Here is a 16,806-nt window from a genome sequence, read left to right as displayed (position 1 = left end):
AAAGAATATAATCCTGGGGGCCAAAGTGATACAACAGGTGGGCATTTCCCATGCACATGGCCAACCCAGGTTGGCTCCTTGTCATCCCATATGGTTCCCAAAGCCCACCAGGAGTGGAGCTGGGAGTAAATCCTAAGAACTGCCCACCCCTCGCCCCCATAGAATACAATACTGGTAAGACATACAAGAAACTTCTGCATACATCCTCAGCCAAATGCAGGAAACACTACAGATCTCAGTAACAGAGCAGAGACCCATTCCTAACACAGACTCTAATTACTTAGGAGGAAACAGTGGTGACAAAAAGAACTGAAACGTAACCGTCTTATTACCTACATCTTCTTTCCAATGTACAGAGATAAATGGAGGTGGGGAGGGGGAATGATTAAAAAATAAAACTTCTCATCAACTTCAGGATTATTATTGGAACAGAGATCTGCTGCATCTGCCAGCACAGAAAATGGAGATTTGGAAAGCTGCTTACCACTGAGCAATGAAATACATTCTAACAATTCAGCATTACTGGTAATAAAACCTTGGAAATATGCAAAGAGTAATCAAAATGTACTGTTACAAGAAGTTACATAGACAAGAAAGTATTAAGAGAAATAAATGATAGTGAATTTTAGACTGAGCACGTTTTCAGTTCTCACTTTATAAAAGCAGAAAATTCAGAAAAAGAAAACTCAGCAGAGGCAAACCTTTAAGAGAGATGTGCACATATTCACTAATATGTGTTTTCAAGCATGTATTACCAGTCAAGAGAAGAACAGGTAGGTAGTAATCCAAGTAGAAAAAGATGCCTGACATCATCACACAAACACAAGAAAAAACCAAGCTAGCAACACAACCTATGAGGTTAAATTGCGGTTAAAATGTTAGAAATGGGTGTGCGCCCAAGGGGGGGTGGGGGTGGGGGTGGGGGTGGGGGCGGGTGGGAGAACTAGTTAGTGCAGAATAGCTGGCCATAAGGTGAAAAACAGACCTGCATGAAATCTGTCTTGGGGCAACAGGAAAAAGTCACAAGCCCTAGTCGTTGGTTTATTACTATTAACTGATTTCTCCCTTTACACCGACCTTCCTAAAAAAACTTACACTCCTCTTTGTACATGTGTGAACCTACCTTTCTTTACATTCACACTATCATAAAAATTTACCAGCATTATAAGACTCAAACTGCTGCACTGTTAACTGCTGGCTGAATGAGGGTTAACAAATCAGGTATAAAATCCCCAAATTATCTACACCTCTTTCTAAAGGGGGATTCAGACCTGCTAAAAAGTGCAAAGTTCTCTCCAGAGCCCAGTTCCTAGCAGATCTGGCCCAATCCCAAAGGTTATCTTTCCTTCTAATGTGACCTTTCTGACTCAGCTGTTGTAGTTTTGAGCTTTATTTATTGGTTCCTGGGGTAGCTCCCGGAAGTGCTCAGAGGCCCATCACTGCCTCCCTCATGCAAAGCAGGCTGAAGCAGGCATAGGAGTCCCTTAAGCTACCCTGGTCTTAGTTTTGACTTAAAAATAAGAGGTGGAGAGTGGCTTGGTGAAAGTACAGCAGTTCCACTGTACACCAAAAGCATTAACAGTAACACTTTATTTATTTTGCTTTTTGGGTCACACCCGGCAATGCACAGGGGTTACTCCTGGCTCTGCACTCAGAATTACTCCTGTCGGTGCTTAGGGGACCATATGGGATGCTGGGAATCGAACCTGGGTCGGCCGCGTGCAAGGCAAACGCCCTACCTGCTGTGCTATCGCTCCAGCCCCAAGTAACGATTTTTTAAAAATATATTTTAGGGGAGAGATCTTGCGGCAATTCAAGAGTACATGACCAACCCATAGTTGATCCCTGGTACCCCTTATGTGGTCTCCCAAGACCCAGGCAGGAGTGATCCCTGAGCACCCCCGAGTATGGTCTCCTATCCACATTAAAAACCCATTTTAGCGTCCGCACCATTTTATTACTGCCAGCATCAGACAAATATGCACAGAGATGCACATATACCAAAGCACGGCTCTCCTACAGAACCACATTCCTGGCCCAGAATTTCCAAGTTTTAAATACCAAATGCCGGTTCACTGTACTTCAAACTGGGTTTTGAAGAAGGGGAAATAAGTGCCTGGGGCTTGGCCTCCCAAACTCCACGCCAGCCGGGCACCCTGCTTTCCACTTACTGAGGTTCCGAGTAAGAATTCATTGGGACGCGTTGTTCCAGTCCTTTTAGGAGTCCGTGCTCACTACACGGGTTATCCCAAACCACTGACATACAGTACGCAGCCCTTAAAAATCAAACCAGGGCTACACCTGGTGATGCTCCGGGATCACTCGTGGAGGGCTGGGGACGCGGGGGTGTCTATGAGCTGCTGGGGATGGAACTTGGGAGGGGCCACGCACAAGGCAAGCACCTTTCCCACCGTAACATGGTTCAGGCCCATTGCTATATATCAATTTTTAATTGGCTTCTGCTAATGGGCAAAAGTAAATTTTGGATCCCTCCCCCTTCCCCTCCCCCTCTCCCCTTCGGCCATTTTACAGACCCTATAGTGTGTGTCTGAAGGTTACCAATCGGATACAGGCTTCCCGGACAGCCTCGCCTCTCGGCCTCCGGGGTCTGGGGAGAGCCGGCAAGCGTCTACCTCCAGGCGTCCGGGGGCCCGGGGGCGGCCGCGTCCCGGGCACGTGTCCGGGTGGGGGGGGAGGGCAGCGGGCTGACAGGTGAGGGGGGCCCGGCGGGCGGCGCGGAGCCCCACGGGCACAACGGCACGTCGCCTAACGGGAGCGAGGCGCGGTGGGGGCGGGGGGCCGCGATCCCGGGAGGGGCCTTCACGTCCTCCACCCAGCCCGGGCCGCCTCCTCCCGGCCGCGGCCTCGCTCTCGGGGAAAGTAGTGGGGGGGGCGGAAGGGGGGGAGTTCGCGTTCCTACAGGAAGTCGACACTTGGGGCTGGCCCCGGCCCCGCGGCGTGCGGGGAGCCCACGGCGGCCACGGGCTCGGGAAGCCGCGGTGGCGGGGCGGCGGCCGGGGGAAAGCGCCAAGGGGGGGCGGCAGGCGCGCGCCGCCACCGCGGGCCCCCGGGCCTGTCAGCTCCCGCCCCCCCCTCCCAGCCCCCACCCCCATTCTTCGCGCTCCACTTACCGGGTGGGGGCTGCGAGCCCGGCGAGGGAAGCCCGGGAGCGGGCCGCGTTCCGCCGCGCTTCTCTAGAGCCGCCGCCGGGAAGAGGCTGAGAGCCCGGAGCCGCTGCCGTCGCCACCGCCTCTGAGGCCGGGGGGTCTCGCCTCCATCGCTGGCAGCGAGAACGCTGGGGGGCACGTGACCGGAAGTGCCGGGGCGGGCCGGCGGAGGGGGCACCACGTGACCTCCGAGCGCGGCCGCCATGACACCTTCCGCCCGTTCCCTCCCTCCCTCCCTTGCCGCTTCCCGCCGGCTTCATTTTTTTTTTCCTCTCGCCGACCTCAAGCCGCAAAGGGCTCCGGGATCCTGGCTGGCTCACCCCTGGGGCCTCCGAGCTCCTCCGGTGCCGCCCGGCGCTGCGTTAGTCTTGCCAACAGCGGCCCGCCGACTGCAGGCCACCGAGAGCGTAATTGCGACCGCGGCCTGAGGGGGAGGGACCCACGCGCGAGCAGGGGGCGTCACCGGTCACGTGACTCGGAAGTACCGTTACCGGCGTTGTCCCGGCGTCCCCGGCGCTCGGGGATGACGTCAGCCGGCGGTGGCGGGGGGGGGGGGGAGGAGGGAAGACGGGCGGAGCGGGAGGGAAGCCCGAAGCGCAGGTGCAGTTCCTAGTTCCCCGGGTGCGGGTTGGAGGTACCGAGCTGCCGTGCGTGCTTGGACTCACAGCCTGGAAGTTTGCGGGGGCTGGGACCTCCAGGCTGCTGCTGGTTCGTCTGGGAGCCTGGCTTGCAAGTCCTGCTCCCCGAGGCTCCTCCCGGCCTGGAGAGGTCTGATTGCAGTGTTCAAGTTTGCTACGGGTTCTATGGGCTCCTGCAGGCAGTCTGAATGTTGAGTGCAGGAACGAGTGAGTCCTTTCTGGTCGATGGGGGAAGAATTTGTGCTCTGATGATTCGTTTTTCGGATGGAGATAGAGCAGTTCTCTCCTACTTCCTTTTTACCCTCTCTCTTGGCTTTGCTTCTTTCTTTCTCCCTTCAACACTTGGTGAGGGAAGAGAGCCCTGATTTGCATTTTGGTGTGAGAGCAAACGTTGTGACAAACGTTGGTAAAACGAGTGCTAGGAGGATGAGAAAAGTCTTTTCTAGATCCTGCTGCTCTCTTGATGTTACCCGCCATGCAGAAAAATGTTTGGATTTGCACTCTGGAGAAATAATTCTGGTCTCGGCTCTTACATTTTGTGACGTTGGGCAAACCAGCCCCTCAGAAGAAGTTGTGTCGTTGTCTTAAGTAACCATTAAGCAGATTCTAATTGTTTAGTTTTTCTTTGTTAAACTAGCCCTATTGCATACTTCACGAAAATAATATTCAAATTCATCTTTATGGAAACAACAAGATAGATGGAGGAAGATTAAAGAGAAACTTATAGTAAATCACGGAAACGTAACGTTTTCAGAACGAATAGGGTATAAAAGATAACTCAGATGAAGCACAGGAGAATGTAAGATGGGAAATGAAGTTGGATAAAGAAATGGGGATAAGATGGTAGATCATGGAAGAGTGAACTACTGAAGATTTGTACAGAACCTTTTAGTAAATATTTACACAATGCTTGGTAATTTGCTAGGTCCTAAAGTAAAGGTAATGAAAAGGACAAGAGAAGATAAAATCTCTTAGATCATGATTTCTCAAGTTTTGAGTATTTTTTTCAAGACAGACCCCCCAAGCACTACCAGGACCAATTCGCATAGTATAGTAGTTCCCAATACCTCAGAGTGTGACACCCTCTTCCTCCTCCCAAAAAAACTAGAAAGGTTTTATTTTCTTCCCCGCCCCCCACCTGTTTTTGTGCCACACCTGGTTATTCTCAGGGATTACTTCTGGCGGTGCTCAGGGGACCACAGTGCTCAGGGGACCAAATGGGATGCCAGGGATCGAATGCTGGTTGGTGGCATGCAAGGCAAACACCTTACCTGCTGTACTGTTGCTCTAGCCCCTTTCATTTCCAGAATGCCATTCTTCTAGTAATGGCCTATTTATTAAGAATAGTATAGTTTGCAGAAAATAAGCCTGTGTAAGCAATAAAAAGTATAGGGGGGTGGGGCAGACCCAGTAGTACAGCCAGTTTGGAGCTTGCCTTGCGCAGCGAAGGGTTCTATCCCTGGCACCCTATATGGTCCCTGAGCACTACCAGGAGTGACCCGTTAGCGTAGAGCCAGTAATGACCCCTGAGCATTGCCAGGGGTAGCCCCCAAACAATAAAAAGTTAAGAGTGCTTTCTTCCTTCTCAGAAAGCATTAGAACTTTTTTTCCTGTCTTGTGACCTTAGAAGAATGCCTGGAATGTAGTTGGTGTTCATGGGCTAGTTCCAGAAATCAAACTTGAAGCCTCACACTTGTAAGACTGGCAGTTGTCCCTGAGCTACTCTCAGGCCCCAGTTTCTGCTTTTTACTCTCAGTTGGCAGGTAACAAAAGATTGAAAAAAGTTAAAATTAATGGGTAGAATTATTTTGTTGTTTCAGTTTTGGGTTTTACTCCGTACCTGGCTATGCTCAGGGCTTGCTCCTGCTCTTCTCTCAGGAATCACTCTTGGCAGTGCCTGGGGGATCATATAAGATGCTGGGGATGGAACCCACATAGGCTGGATGCTAGGCAACAATCTTACCCACTATACTATGACTCTGGCCTGTAGATAGAAATTTTGTTCATAGCCATAGGACGCCTGGCTATGCTCAGGGCCTACTTCTGACTTTGTACTCAGGGATCTCGGGGGACCATGTTAGGAGCCGGGTGCCAGCCAAAAATCCTGGCCAGCAGTGTGCAAATCAAACGCCCTACCCATTGAACTATAGCACTGCCCCCCCCCCCGCCCCATGGCTAGAATTTTCTTAAATATCTTTTTCCCTGGAAATTAATGCAATTTGTTAGAGTATACTTGAACATCTATATTGGAGTATTTAAGTTGTCCTCATTGGTTTTTGGCATTTCTAGTTTGTATTTTTCTTACTTCTTCTATCAGATCTCAGTTCTCTTTAAAAATATATGTTCTTGGGGCCGGAGCAATAGCACAGCGGGTAGGGCGTTTGCCTTGCATGCGGCCGACCCGGGTTTGATCCCCGGCATCCCATATGGTCCCCCAAGCACCGCCAGAGAGTAATTCCTGAGTGTAAAGCCAGGAGTAACCCCTGAGCATCTCTGGGTTGTGACCCAAAAAGCAAATAATAATAATAATAATAAAATAAAAATATATGTTCTTGTTTTGGTTTAGGGCCACATCCATGTGTGCCCAGGGCTTACTCCTGGCTGTGCTCAGAGGACCATATGGGATGCCAGGACTAGAACTAATGCCTTACCTGCTGTACTATAGCTGTAGCCCTATTAGGTCTCTTGCTGACATTGTTTTTGTTTTATTTTGTTACGGGGCCACACCATGAAGTGCGCAGGGCTTACTCCTAGCTCTGTGCTCAGGGGTAACTCCTGGCACCGGGGATGGAGGGGGACATACTAGGGATAAGACCCAGGTTGGCCCCATGCAAGGCAAGTGCTGTACAGAGGTACTATCTCTCCAGCTCATCAGATTCTTAGTACTCTCATTGAGGCCCTAATTCCTGCATTCTTAACAAATGCATTTATTCACTCAACATAAATTTACTGATAGCTGGGAGAGAGGGCTTCAGTAGTATTACTACTGAGCATTATTAAATTGATAGCTGGTAATTACTGAATTTGTGGGTGAGGGTTTAAATGGGTTTTATAGATTGACCTTTAATAAGAGACTCTGACAGAAGGTTTACAATTCAGAAAAATGCTACATAGTTGCTATTTTATCTTAGGAACACAGGGTAGATTTTATTCGGAACTCCTGTAACATCCCATTCATTCTGCTTTCTCACACTGTTGGATGAATAGAGTGGAAGGCATTATGCACTCCTTGAGAATCTGAACTTGATTTTCTGGGAGTTTCAGGGTCAGGGTACAAGCTCTCTGTTATATATGCTGCTGATAAATGTTTTCTTTCCACTTAAGCAAAGCACTTGTGCAGTACAGAGCCATATCCCCCTCCCAGTTTCCTTCTGTTCTCCACAATTTCATTAAGTGCATGCTGAGTGGATGGTAAGCTTCTTAAATTGATTTTGTGTATGTTTGCAGGTTTTATTGAGGAATATTGGGACTATCACTCAACGTAATTTCAAGTATTTGGCTAAATGACTTTTGTGCCAGTGATACCGGAGTCGTACAGCCATGTTCTTGCAGAATTTGAGCTCCTCGATCCATTGCTCTCAGCCCTACGATTAGATTCCAGTCGTCTAAAGGTGAATTTATTGATCCTTGTATCAGATTCATTCTCATCTTCATTTGTTCGTGTGCAGTCATATGTGCTCCTGCACTCTTGTTTTGTAGACACTTGTGCTAGTAATACTGAATACTGGAATGTTCACGCTCATTCTTGATTTATTTTTGAGCTGTCACATTTGAAATTTTCTTTCATGCCCACAATTATGATTAAATGTTTTTCCCTACTCAATCACATTACTGTCTTCTCTCAGAACCATAGTCTATTTGAAATAAATGTGGTATAAGTAAGTATATTCCTATTGTATTTTGTGGAAAGAATAATGTTCCTCTCTCAAACCCTCCTTTTTTTTTTTAAATTAAGATCAGGTTAATTCAAAGTTATCTAATTAATTTCAAAAAGAGCAAAACTTTCTAATTAATTCCAGAATAATTTTATCCCTAACACTTTTGTTCCTACCCAAAACACTTTATATCTGAGCAGGGGGAAAATAAGAAGCAGGCAAAGGAATGTGAGCAGTTATGGGGATCAGTTAGACATTTTTTTTCAGTTGCAAGTTACAAAATACCCTAATAATAGCCTAAGGAATAAATAATGTTTTTAACCTCATTGCCGGTTTAGTGTCTCTGGATTTTGTGTAATAAAGGATATCCTCTTTCCTGTTGTACCATTGTCTCTGTTGGTTTTTAGTCACTGTTGTAAGAGTCTTGGCTCCAGACTTAATGTTCCATTAGCATCTCAATTAAGAAAGTAGAAGCCAAAAGCAAAGGCTTTCTTTTCTTTTGACTGCTTTTTTTTTCCTTGGAAGGTAAAGCTTTTCCAGAAATTTAGCTCTCCGGAAATTAAGCTAAAGAGACTTAGCTGAACTTAGGCACAACCCTTTTCATAAGGTGAAAAAGTATGAAAAGTATAGGTGCTTTTCAAGAAAGTTGGGAGGTCTATTAGTCAACCCTTAACCCATCAACCGTCTTTGCTGCAGGGTATTGAGTCCTGCATCCCATTGCTTTGTTTGATGAATTCAGGGAGACATAGTAAGTGGCATGTACTATCTACAATCTCCCTAGCTAAAGAGCTTTGGGTATTTTATTCTAAATTTGCAAACCAGAGTTGCTTTAAGTGAACAAATGATAAAGGTGGTTGCTTATCCCCCTAGAAGTTCCTGCATTTATCTGGCCTATTGCCCCTTTGCAGAAAAAGAATCACTCCACAATCCCCTGGAAATCCACCTTCTTTAAGCAAGCAACAACTTTAGTCACACCCGGCAATGCTCAGGGGTTACTTCTGGCTCTCTGCACTCAGGAATTACTCCAGGCGGTGCTCGGGGGACCATATGGGATGCGGAGAATCGAACTGGGTTGGCCGTGTGCAAGGCAAACACCCTACTTGCTATGCTATTGCTCCAGCCCCTAGCAAGCAACAACTTTAAGCAAGTGCCTCCCAGTTGCATTCTAGAATACTGCTCACCACCCCCACCCCCCATCCTTCCAGCACCCCCTGCAGAACAGTGTCTCAGGCTTTCTCTCACTGGAACTCTGTGGCTGAATTATAAAAAGTGTATGGTCCAATAACTGGCTTTTGCCCTGGGCAGAGGAGGGAGATGGGAGAGATTATTTATTTATATAGTTGAGCCTACCTATTCATTCCATTTTGTGATTCAACTAAAAATTTTAAGCCGTAACTTCTGTGCTTTTCTTTCTGTGGGGGGAAGTATGGTAGATTTGGGAGCCGTGCTTGCCAGAAGCTACTCCTGGCTCTGGAGAACTATGAGTTGTCGGGATCCAACTGGGGTCAGCCACATTCCAGACAGGTTTCTTAACCTCTGTTCTAGCCCTCTGGCCTCTCTTTCTGTTTTTTGTTCGATGGGAATTTTACTGAGTTTTGATCCGGGAGAAGATACACGGTTTAGGCACATACCTAGCACATACCTTGACCTGGATTCCAGTTCCCACTGGTCCAGGTGTAGCCCAGGAGACCCGGAGCACCACTGTGGGGGCCCTGGCATCGCAGGGCCCCAGCAGCACTGCATCCCTAGGCCCTTGAACCACTGGCCTGCTGCTCCCGTGCCTCCTGACCACTGTTGGGAAGGTGCAAAAAAAAAAAATTGTTTCTTAAGTGATTTACCATTGGTTTACAAGACCTAATAAATTTTGGGGTACAGCTTCTGATCGCTGTGTAAAAACATCTCAGCATGCACCACCAAAGTTCTAGTTTGGTCTCTGTGATGAGGCTCATCCTCTGTGTCCCCCACCTCCCTCCCCTTTGCCTCTGACAATTGCCAGGGGTTTTTTGTAGTCTTAAAGAGTTAGTCCATTGTGGTTTTTATTTTTAGCTTGTTTGCTTTTGGTTATTTCAATTTTACATACAAAAAAATAATGTTAAGTGTTGTATTTTCCTTACATTTTTATTATGCTAGAAGGAGAATGTGGTTGTCTGGACCAAGGTTGGGGTTAGGGAAAGAAACTGGCATACAGATCCTTGGTACTTACAGTGACTACTATTATTGCTTACAAGACTGTGATAGGGGCTGGAGGGATAGCACAGCGGGTAGGGCGTTTGCCTTGCACTCGGCCGACCCGGGTTTGATTCCCAGCATCCCATATTGGTCCCCTGAGTACCGCCAGGGGTAATTCCTGAGTGCAGAGCCAGGAGTAACCCCTGAGCATCACCAGGTGTAACCCAAAAAGCAAAAACAAAACAAAAAAAAGACTGTGATGATCTCACACTTGTCTCCATGTTTTTAGTGCACAAGCATAGCTGTGTCTCGGAAATGGTTGGCTTTGGGCAGTTCAGGAGGAGGACTCAATCTAATTCAGAAAGAGGGCTGGAAGCACAGACTTTTTCTTTCACACAAGGTAAGGTTGAAAACACTTGTCATACACCATTCAATGTGAATTTCTCTATTGTATATCATTTGTTATGGGGACCATAAAATTTAAGATTGAGAGTTTTTAAAGTACCATTTTTGGGAAAGTGCCTAATATTTTTCTTATTAAAAAATTGTTTCATGGGGGCAGGAAAGAGAGTACAGCAAGTAAGATACTTGCATTGCACACAGCAAATCTGGTTCTATCCCCTATACCACATATGTTTCCTGGAGCTCTGCCAGAAGTTATCCCTGAATTCAGAGCACTACTGAGTGTGTCCCTCCCCTAAAAAAGCAAAACAAAATAAAAATTTTAAACATTAACATTTTTAAAATTTCAGTTAATTTTAAGTAATGTTTATACTTTTAATATGATGAAGTTACTGTGTTTTTCCCACCACTAAAGTGCTAACAAATACCCTTCATGGGGGTTGGAGTGATAGCATAGTGAGTAAGGCGTTTGCCTTGCACACGGCCGACCCGGGTTTGATTACCAGCATCCCATATTGGTCCCCCGAGCACCGCCAGGAGTAATTGGTGAGTGCAGAGCCAGGAGTAAATCCCTGAGCATTGCCAGGTGTGACCCCAAAAAAGCAAAAAAAAAAAAAAATACCCTTCATAGCCATTTTTTTATCTCCTAGGAAGGTGCAATTTCTCAGATTGCCTGTTGCTTACATGATGATGATTATGTGGCTGTGGCTACCAGGTAAGCTATCTATTTTTAAGTCTGTCTAATTTTAAAACTCTGGGCTAGAGAGATAGTACAATGAGTTGGGCACTTTCCTTACACTCACCTAGCCTAGGTTTGATCTGTGGTACTACTTATGGCCCCCTAAGCACTGCTAGGTGTGATCCCTGAGTACCACCAGCTGTGGCCTAAAAACCACCTTGGATTGAATGACTAATCCTAATGCAGTGGTCGGGGGCCACTTCTAGTGTGCTTGGAGTAACACATAGGGCCATTACTCAAAGTCGATGTTTTTGCATTCAAAATATTCACTTTACTCTTTCAATCTCTCTTTTTTTTTTTTTTTTTTTGCTTTTTGGGTCACACCTGGCGATGCACAAGGGTTACTCCTGGCTCTGCACTCAGGAATTACCCCTGGCCGTGCTCAGGGGACCATATGGGATGCTGGGATTTGAACCCGGGTCGGCCGCGTGCAAGGCAAACGCCCTACCCACTGTGCTATCTCTCCAGCCCCGCTTTCAAGCTCTTTTATGGGCTATCCAAATGCACTTTATTATCTTAATTATTTGCTTTGTTGTCATAGATAGTGGTCTTCAGGGGCCACTGCTCAGTTGCTCAGGGCTCACTAATGGTGCTTAGATGGCCATGCAGTGCCAGGGTACAAATCCAGGCTGCCTGTATACAAAGCATATGCTCCAGCCTATTGATCTTTCTATCCCACAGATACTTGCGTTTGTTTGTTTGCTTATGGACCATGCCTGACTGTGCTCAGGGTATGTTCCTGGCTCTATGCCTGGGGATTGCTCTTGGTAGGACTCAACTCACAGGGGCCATTAGTGGTGCTGGGGATTGAACCCCAGGTGGTTATGTGCATTGCAAGCACCTTGCCTACTATACTATTTCTTCAGCCCCCACAACTGCTATAGTTGCGGCTGTATATTTGTTAGGATTTGCATATTACATCCCAGTTTGAGCATTTGAGAGTCCTGTGTCTTAGGGACTTCTCAGCCCCTATGCTCAGGGGTTACTCCTGCCTCTGCACTCAGGAATCACTCCTGGTGGTGCTCGGGGGACCATATGGGATGCTGGGAATTGAACCCGGGTCGGTCGCAAGGCAAACACTCTACCTTCTGTGCTATCGCTCCAGCCTCTGGTCTATTGCTTTTTTAGGGGGAAATAAGAAACTACCCTTTGTTCCCCCAGAAATCAACTTTCTTTAAACAAATAGAAAGTTCCCCAGTTGCACCTGGAACTACAACTGTTGCAGGTGACTTGTGTGAAGAAGGGAGAGGAATCTACCACTTCCCTCTTTACCTACTTCCCTCTTTGCCTACTTCCCTCTCTACTCCCCAGAGTGGCTCAGGAAAGTCAGTGATAAAAGTCTGCTGAGTACAGACCTCACATCTACCAGCCCCAGAACAAGTTCACTTGTTCTACCAGCATTGGAGATGACCCCAGCCACATGATTTCTCAGGGAGCCATAATCTCAGACTGGAGGGAGGAATTGTTCTTTGCAGGAAAGGACAGTCAGTCCTAGGCCTTACCCAGACTTTTCAGGTCTGTCGCCTCTCCCTCAGAGGAGAGAATTTCAGTAGGGGACAAATAATCAAGTAAAACAGCTCTTAGAGGTATGTAGAAGGAAGAACAGAGCATATACATCTCAGGTGAAGATGCCGGCTACTCCAGAATGGGGAGGCGTGATGTTTGCCTTTGGTTGGTTGTAGAAATTTTTCTCCCAAACTGCCCCATGAGAGGATTTCCTGAGAGTCTGTTGGGGCCAGAGCAGTACTACCGTGGCTAGGCTGTTTTCTTTGCATGCTGACCCAACTTTGTCCCTGGCACATCATATGGTCCCCTGAGAAACACCAGGAGGGACCCCCCATGCATAGAGCCAGTAATAAACCCTGAGCACTGCTGGGTGTATAACAACAACAAGAAAAGGAGTCCATTGCTTCGACATTGTCAAGAAGAACTTGAAACTTTCAGTGGTTCGCCTTCATGTCCTTATCATAACCCTTTGTTCCCGCTGGAGCTTCTCTCTGTAGTGGGGTCAAGCTTTCTCTAGGCCTGGGCTGGCACCAGTGAAAGTCTGTGTTCCTGTGTCCACAGTATAGACCCTGCAATAATGCTTTTTAGCTGCGTCGGAGCTAGTGACATGCTAACTTCTTTAGATCTCATCTTGGTTTTATTATATCCCTGATTATTACAAACTGATTGCCAGGCTACCCCATCTACCTGTCTGCTTCACAACCATAGTGTCCTTGAGGGTAGGGTAGGGAGTGGGGAAGACAGTATTACCCACTTTGGGAAACACTGGTTTAGAACAAACCTAACTTGACCAATTGCTTGACTGAAGCAACGAAATTAATAACTTGACCATCTACTTCCTCTTTTAGGAAGAACAGGACTTTGCATGTGTATATAATATAGCTGATTCTGTGACATTATGCAATTGTATCTTTTTCCCCATTCTCAAAAATTTTCTTCTGTGACTTAATTCTTGCAGTCAAGGTCTTGTGGTTGTTTGGGAATTAAATCAAGAGCGTCGTGGGAAACCAGAACGAATTTATGTATCTTCAGAACACAAAGGCCGAAAAGTTACTGCCCTCTGTTGGGATACAGCTATTCTTAGAGTTTTTGTAGGTGATCACCTGGGGAAGGTGACTGCCATTAAACTGAATGCTTCCAAACAAGCAAAGGTGAGAGTAATCCAGTTTTTCTTTGTGCATGTGGATAAGGTACAAGGTAACTTTTACAGAATTTCAGTTAAGGGGCAATATATCTGTTTTATTTATTGAAGAATAGATCTGAAACTTAGACTATTAGTTTTGAGAATTGTGTATATGTGCTACATAAGATAACTTGCTTTTTCTTGATTATGTTGCAAAATGAATTGTGAGCTAACTTGGAGGAATTTATTCTTTGTCTTTTGTAATACCCCTTAATTATCTGGAATGACTGCTTAATTACAACGTTCTTCAGTAGCATGCTATGTAGTGTGTGTATTGGGGGGGATATGTGTATTTATTAGTTGTACAAATAAAATGGTAAACAGAGAAATGGTACCAGTTGCCCAGATTTCTGTTTTTTTTTTAGGGTTTTTGTTTGTTTGTTTTGGGTTTTTTTTTTCATGCCCAGGGGTGCTCAGGACTTAATCTTGGCTCTGTACTCAGGGATCACTCAGGGTGGTGCTCAGGGGACTATATGTGGTGCCAGGGATGGAACCAGGTTGGCTGCAAGCAGGGGAAACACCCAGCAATACTTTCTCTAGCCCTTGGTATATATTCTTTTGAAATGAATTTAATATTATGAATACAGGGTCTGTTTGTTTGGACCCACACCCAGTTGTGCTCTGGATTAGACTTGCTCCTGATTCTGTACTCAGAAATTACTCCTGGTGGTATGATTTTATATCTATACAAACTGACTACGTTTTGGATTATTTAAAATTTTCTTTCTGGGAGGGTCGGAGCAATAGTACAGTGGGTAGAGTGCTTGCCTTGCATCTGGTGGACCCAGGTTCTGTTCCTGGCATCCCCTATGATCCCCTGAGCACCACCAGGAGTGATCCCTGAACACAGAGCCAGAGTAAACCCTGAGAACAGCCAAGTATGGCTTGGATTTTAAAAATTTCATTTTTCTGTTTTTAATTTTCCTTTTATTTAATAAAGAGGGGACAGAGAGATAGTACAGCAGGCAAGGTCCTGCACAACTGACCCAGGTTTGATCCCAGGCATATGACCCACATATGATCCACATATATGATCCCCTGAGCACAGTCCTGATCCTCAGGAGTGATCCCTGAGCACAGTCGAGCATGACCCAATAATGCAAAAAAAAAAAAAAAAAAAGCTGAACAGAAAGAGGTTATGTGTATATGTAAGAACAATAATCTTTATTTCCTTCTCATGTTCTATCTAGGCAGCTGCGGCCTTTGTGATGTTTCCTGTTCAGAACATAACAACTGTTGACTCCTGTGTTGTCCAGTTAGATTATTTGGATGGAAGACTGCTTATATCTTCACTTACTCGCTCCTTCCTGTGTGACACTGAGAGGTATATGGACCAGTCACGAGTTTGAAAATACACAGAATTTTAGAACTGAAAGGGATAGTGTGTCATTCAGCCAAGCCCCTCATTCAGTTATGCAGATACTAGTGAGAGTCTTGGATCCTGTGTGGCACAGCCCTGCACCTACAAGGCCCTGGGTGTGAGTCCCTGAATTATGTTGAAGTTAATAAGGAACCACTTAAGTAAAATCTAGTACTAGAGGGGCTGGAGCGATAGCACAGCGGGTAGGGCGTTTGCCTTGCACGAGGCCGATCCGGGTTCGATTCCCAGCATCCCATATGGTCCCCTGAGCACCACCAGGAGTAATTCCTGAGTGCAGAGCCAGGAGTGACCCCTGTGTATCGCCAGGTATGACCCAAAAAGCAAAAAAAAAAAAAAAAAAAAGTAAAATCTAGTACTAGAGAGTACAGAGCAATGAGAGGAGACTGAGATACTTCATTAGACCTGTAAGGCGCTTACGTAGTTGATAGTGCCCTGAGCTCAGAGTGCCGTGTCTGAAATCCTGCCAGGAGTGATCACTGCACAAAGGCTTGTTTTATAAATAAAGGTGCTGAAGAGGTAGGACATGGCTGATCAGGGTTCTATGCCTGGCATCCCATATGGTCCCCAGACATTGTCAGGAGTGATTCCTGAGTGCAGAGCCAGCAGTAAGCCCTGAGCACCTCCAAGCTGGCCCCAAACCAAACAAAATAATTAGTGAGCTATAAGGCTAGAGAGACAGTATAGCAGGAAGGGCTCTTAACCTTGCATGCGGCTAGCCCTGCTTCAATCCCCAACACCCATATGTCCCTTGAGTCTACCAGGAGTGATTGTTGAGCACAGAGCCATGAGTAATCCCTTAGTACTGCCAGGTGTCACCCAAAAACAAACAGGAAAAAAAGCTAGGGAGCAAAGAGATAACTGAAAGGTTCTTCCTTAACCTTCACACTATCTCTGGCCCATAATTCAGTAAGCAAGTCAGAGGGGAAATGATGGCAGTAAGTCATGAATAAATAAACTTTTTTTTTTTTTTTTGCTTTTTGGGTCACACCCGGCAATGCACAGGGGTCATTCCTGGCTCATGCACTCAGGAATTACCCCTGACGGTGCTCAGGGGACCATATGGGATGCTGGGATTCGAACCCGGGTCGGCCGCGTGCAAGGCAAACGCCCTACCCGCTGTGCTATTGCTCCAACCCCATAAATAAACGTTTTTTAGGAAGTGACTTATGATCATCTTTTTTCCTGTTCCCTGTGTGCAAAGCCATTGTCTTTATTTTTTTTTTAATTTTTTAAAAATTTATTTATTTTTATTAAATCACCATGTAGAAAGTTAAATAGTTTCCAGGCTTATGTCTCAGTTATACAGTGCTCGAACACCCGTCCCCTCACCAGTGCCCATATTCTACCACCAAAAACCCCAGTATACTTCCCACCCCCCAACCCCCCACCCCCGCCTGCGTAGCTGATAAATTTTACTTCATTTTCTCTTTACCTTGATTACATTCCATATTTCAACACAAAATTCACTATTGTTGTTGGAGTTTCCCCTTGTCAGAGTTGCCCTGCTGACAAGGAAGCATTTGATAATTAGTTTTCCATTGCTGAGAATGAAGAGATGTGAAGTCTCTAAATGAAGTGATAGCGGCCCCATGGTTTAGGATTTCTGCATTTTAGTATTTTAGTAATTAAATCCAGGTAGATTTATGTTAGAAATTGCATCATTTCCCTTCCTGGGGAAGTATGGGGCTATGGCTTAGTTCACAGTCTAGAGACATTGCTGGAAGCAGTTGCTGGTACCAAAAGTAG

At 46.1% G+C, this 16,806-nt stretch overlaps 2 protein-coding genes across 6 annotated transcripts in view; one reads left to right on the top strand and one right to left on the bottom strand.

The window, feature by feature from the left end:
- GTF2H1 (general transcription factor IIH subunit 1) overlaps nt 1-3,314 on the bottom strand; it is a 44,548-nt gene extending 41,234 nt beyond the window's left edge. Inside the window, exon 1 of the mRNA XM_055141407.1 lies at nt 3,132-3,314. The gene's annotated coding sequence lies outside the window, so the exon portion shown is untranslated. The remainder of the gene's footprint in view (nt 1-3,131) is intronic.
- Nucleotides 3,315-3,410: 96 nt separating this feature from the next.
- The window catches only part of HPS5 (HPS5 biogenesis of lysosomal organelles complex 2 subunit 2), a 47,633-nt gene continuing 34,237 nt past the window's right edge, over nt 3,411-16,806 (top strand). Inside the window, exons 1-6 of one of the 5 annotated variants that reach the window (XM_055141404.1) lie at nt 3,411-3,574; nt 7,253-7,416; nt 10,139-10,249; nt 10,902-10,966; nt 13,455-13,647; nt 14,870-15,003. In XM_055141404.1, the coding sequence (XP_054997379.1) occupies nt 7,309-7,416; nt 10,139-10,249; nt 10,902-10,966; nt 13,455-13,647; nt 14,870-15,003 (611 nt within the window). In that variant the 5' untranslated portion in view covers nt 3,411-3,574; nt 7,253-7,308. Of the gene's footprint in view, nt 3,575-3,750; nt 4,013-7,252; nt 7,417-10,136; nt 10,250-10,901; nt 10,967-13,454; nt 13,648-14,869; nt 15,004-16,806 lie in introns of those variants that run through there. The other 4 variants (XM_055141405.1, XM_055141403.1, XM_055141402.1 and 1 more) reach the window with 4 other exon arrangements.

The sequence above is a fragment of the Sorex araneus genome, chromosome 6, assembly GCF_027595985.1.
Source record: "Sorex araneus isolate mSorAra2 chromosome 6, mSorAra2.pri, whole genome shotgun sequence".
In the NCBI taxonomy this organism is placed as follows: Eukaryota; Metazoa; Chordata; class Mammalia; order Eulipotyphla; family Soricidae; genus Sorex; species Sorex araneus.
Note: the sequence above shows the minus strand (reverse complement) of the source record. Positions and strands in the feature narration are given on the sequence as shown.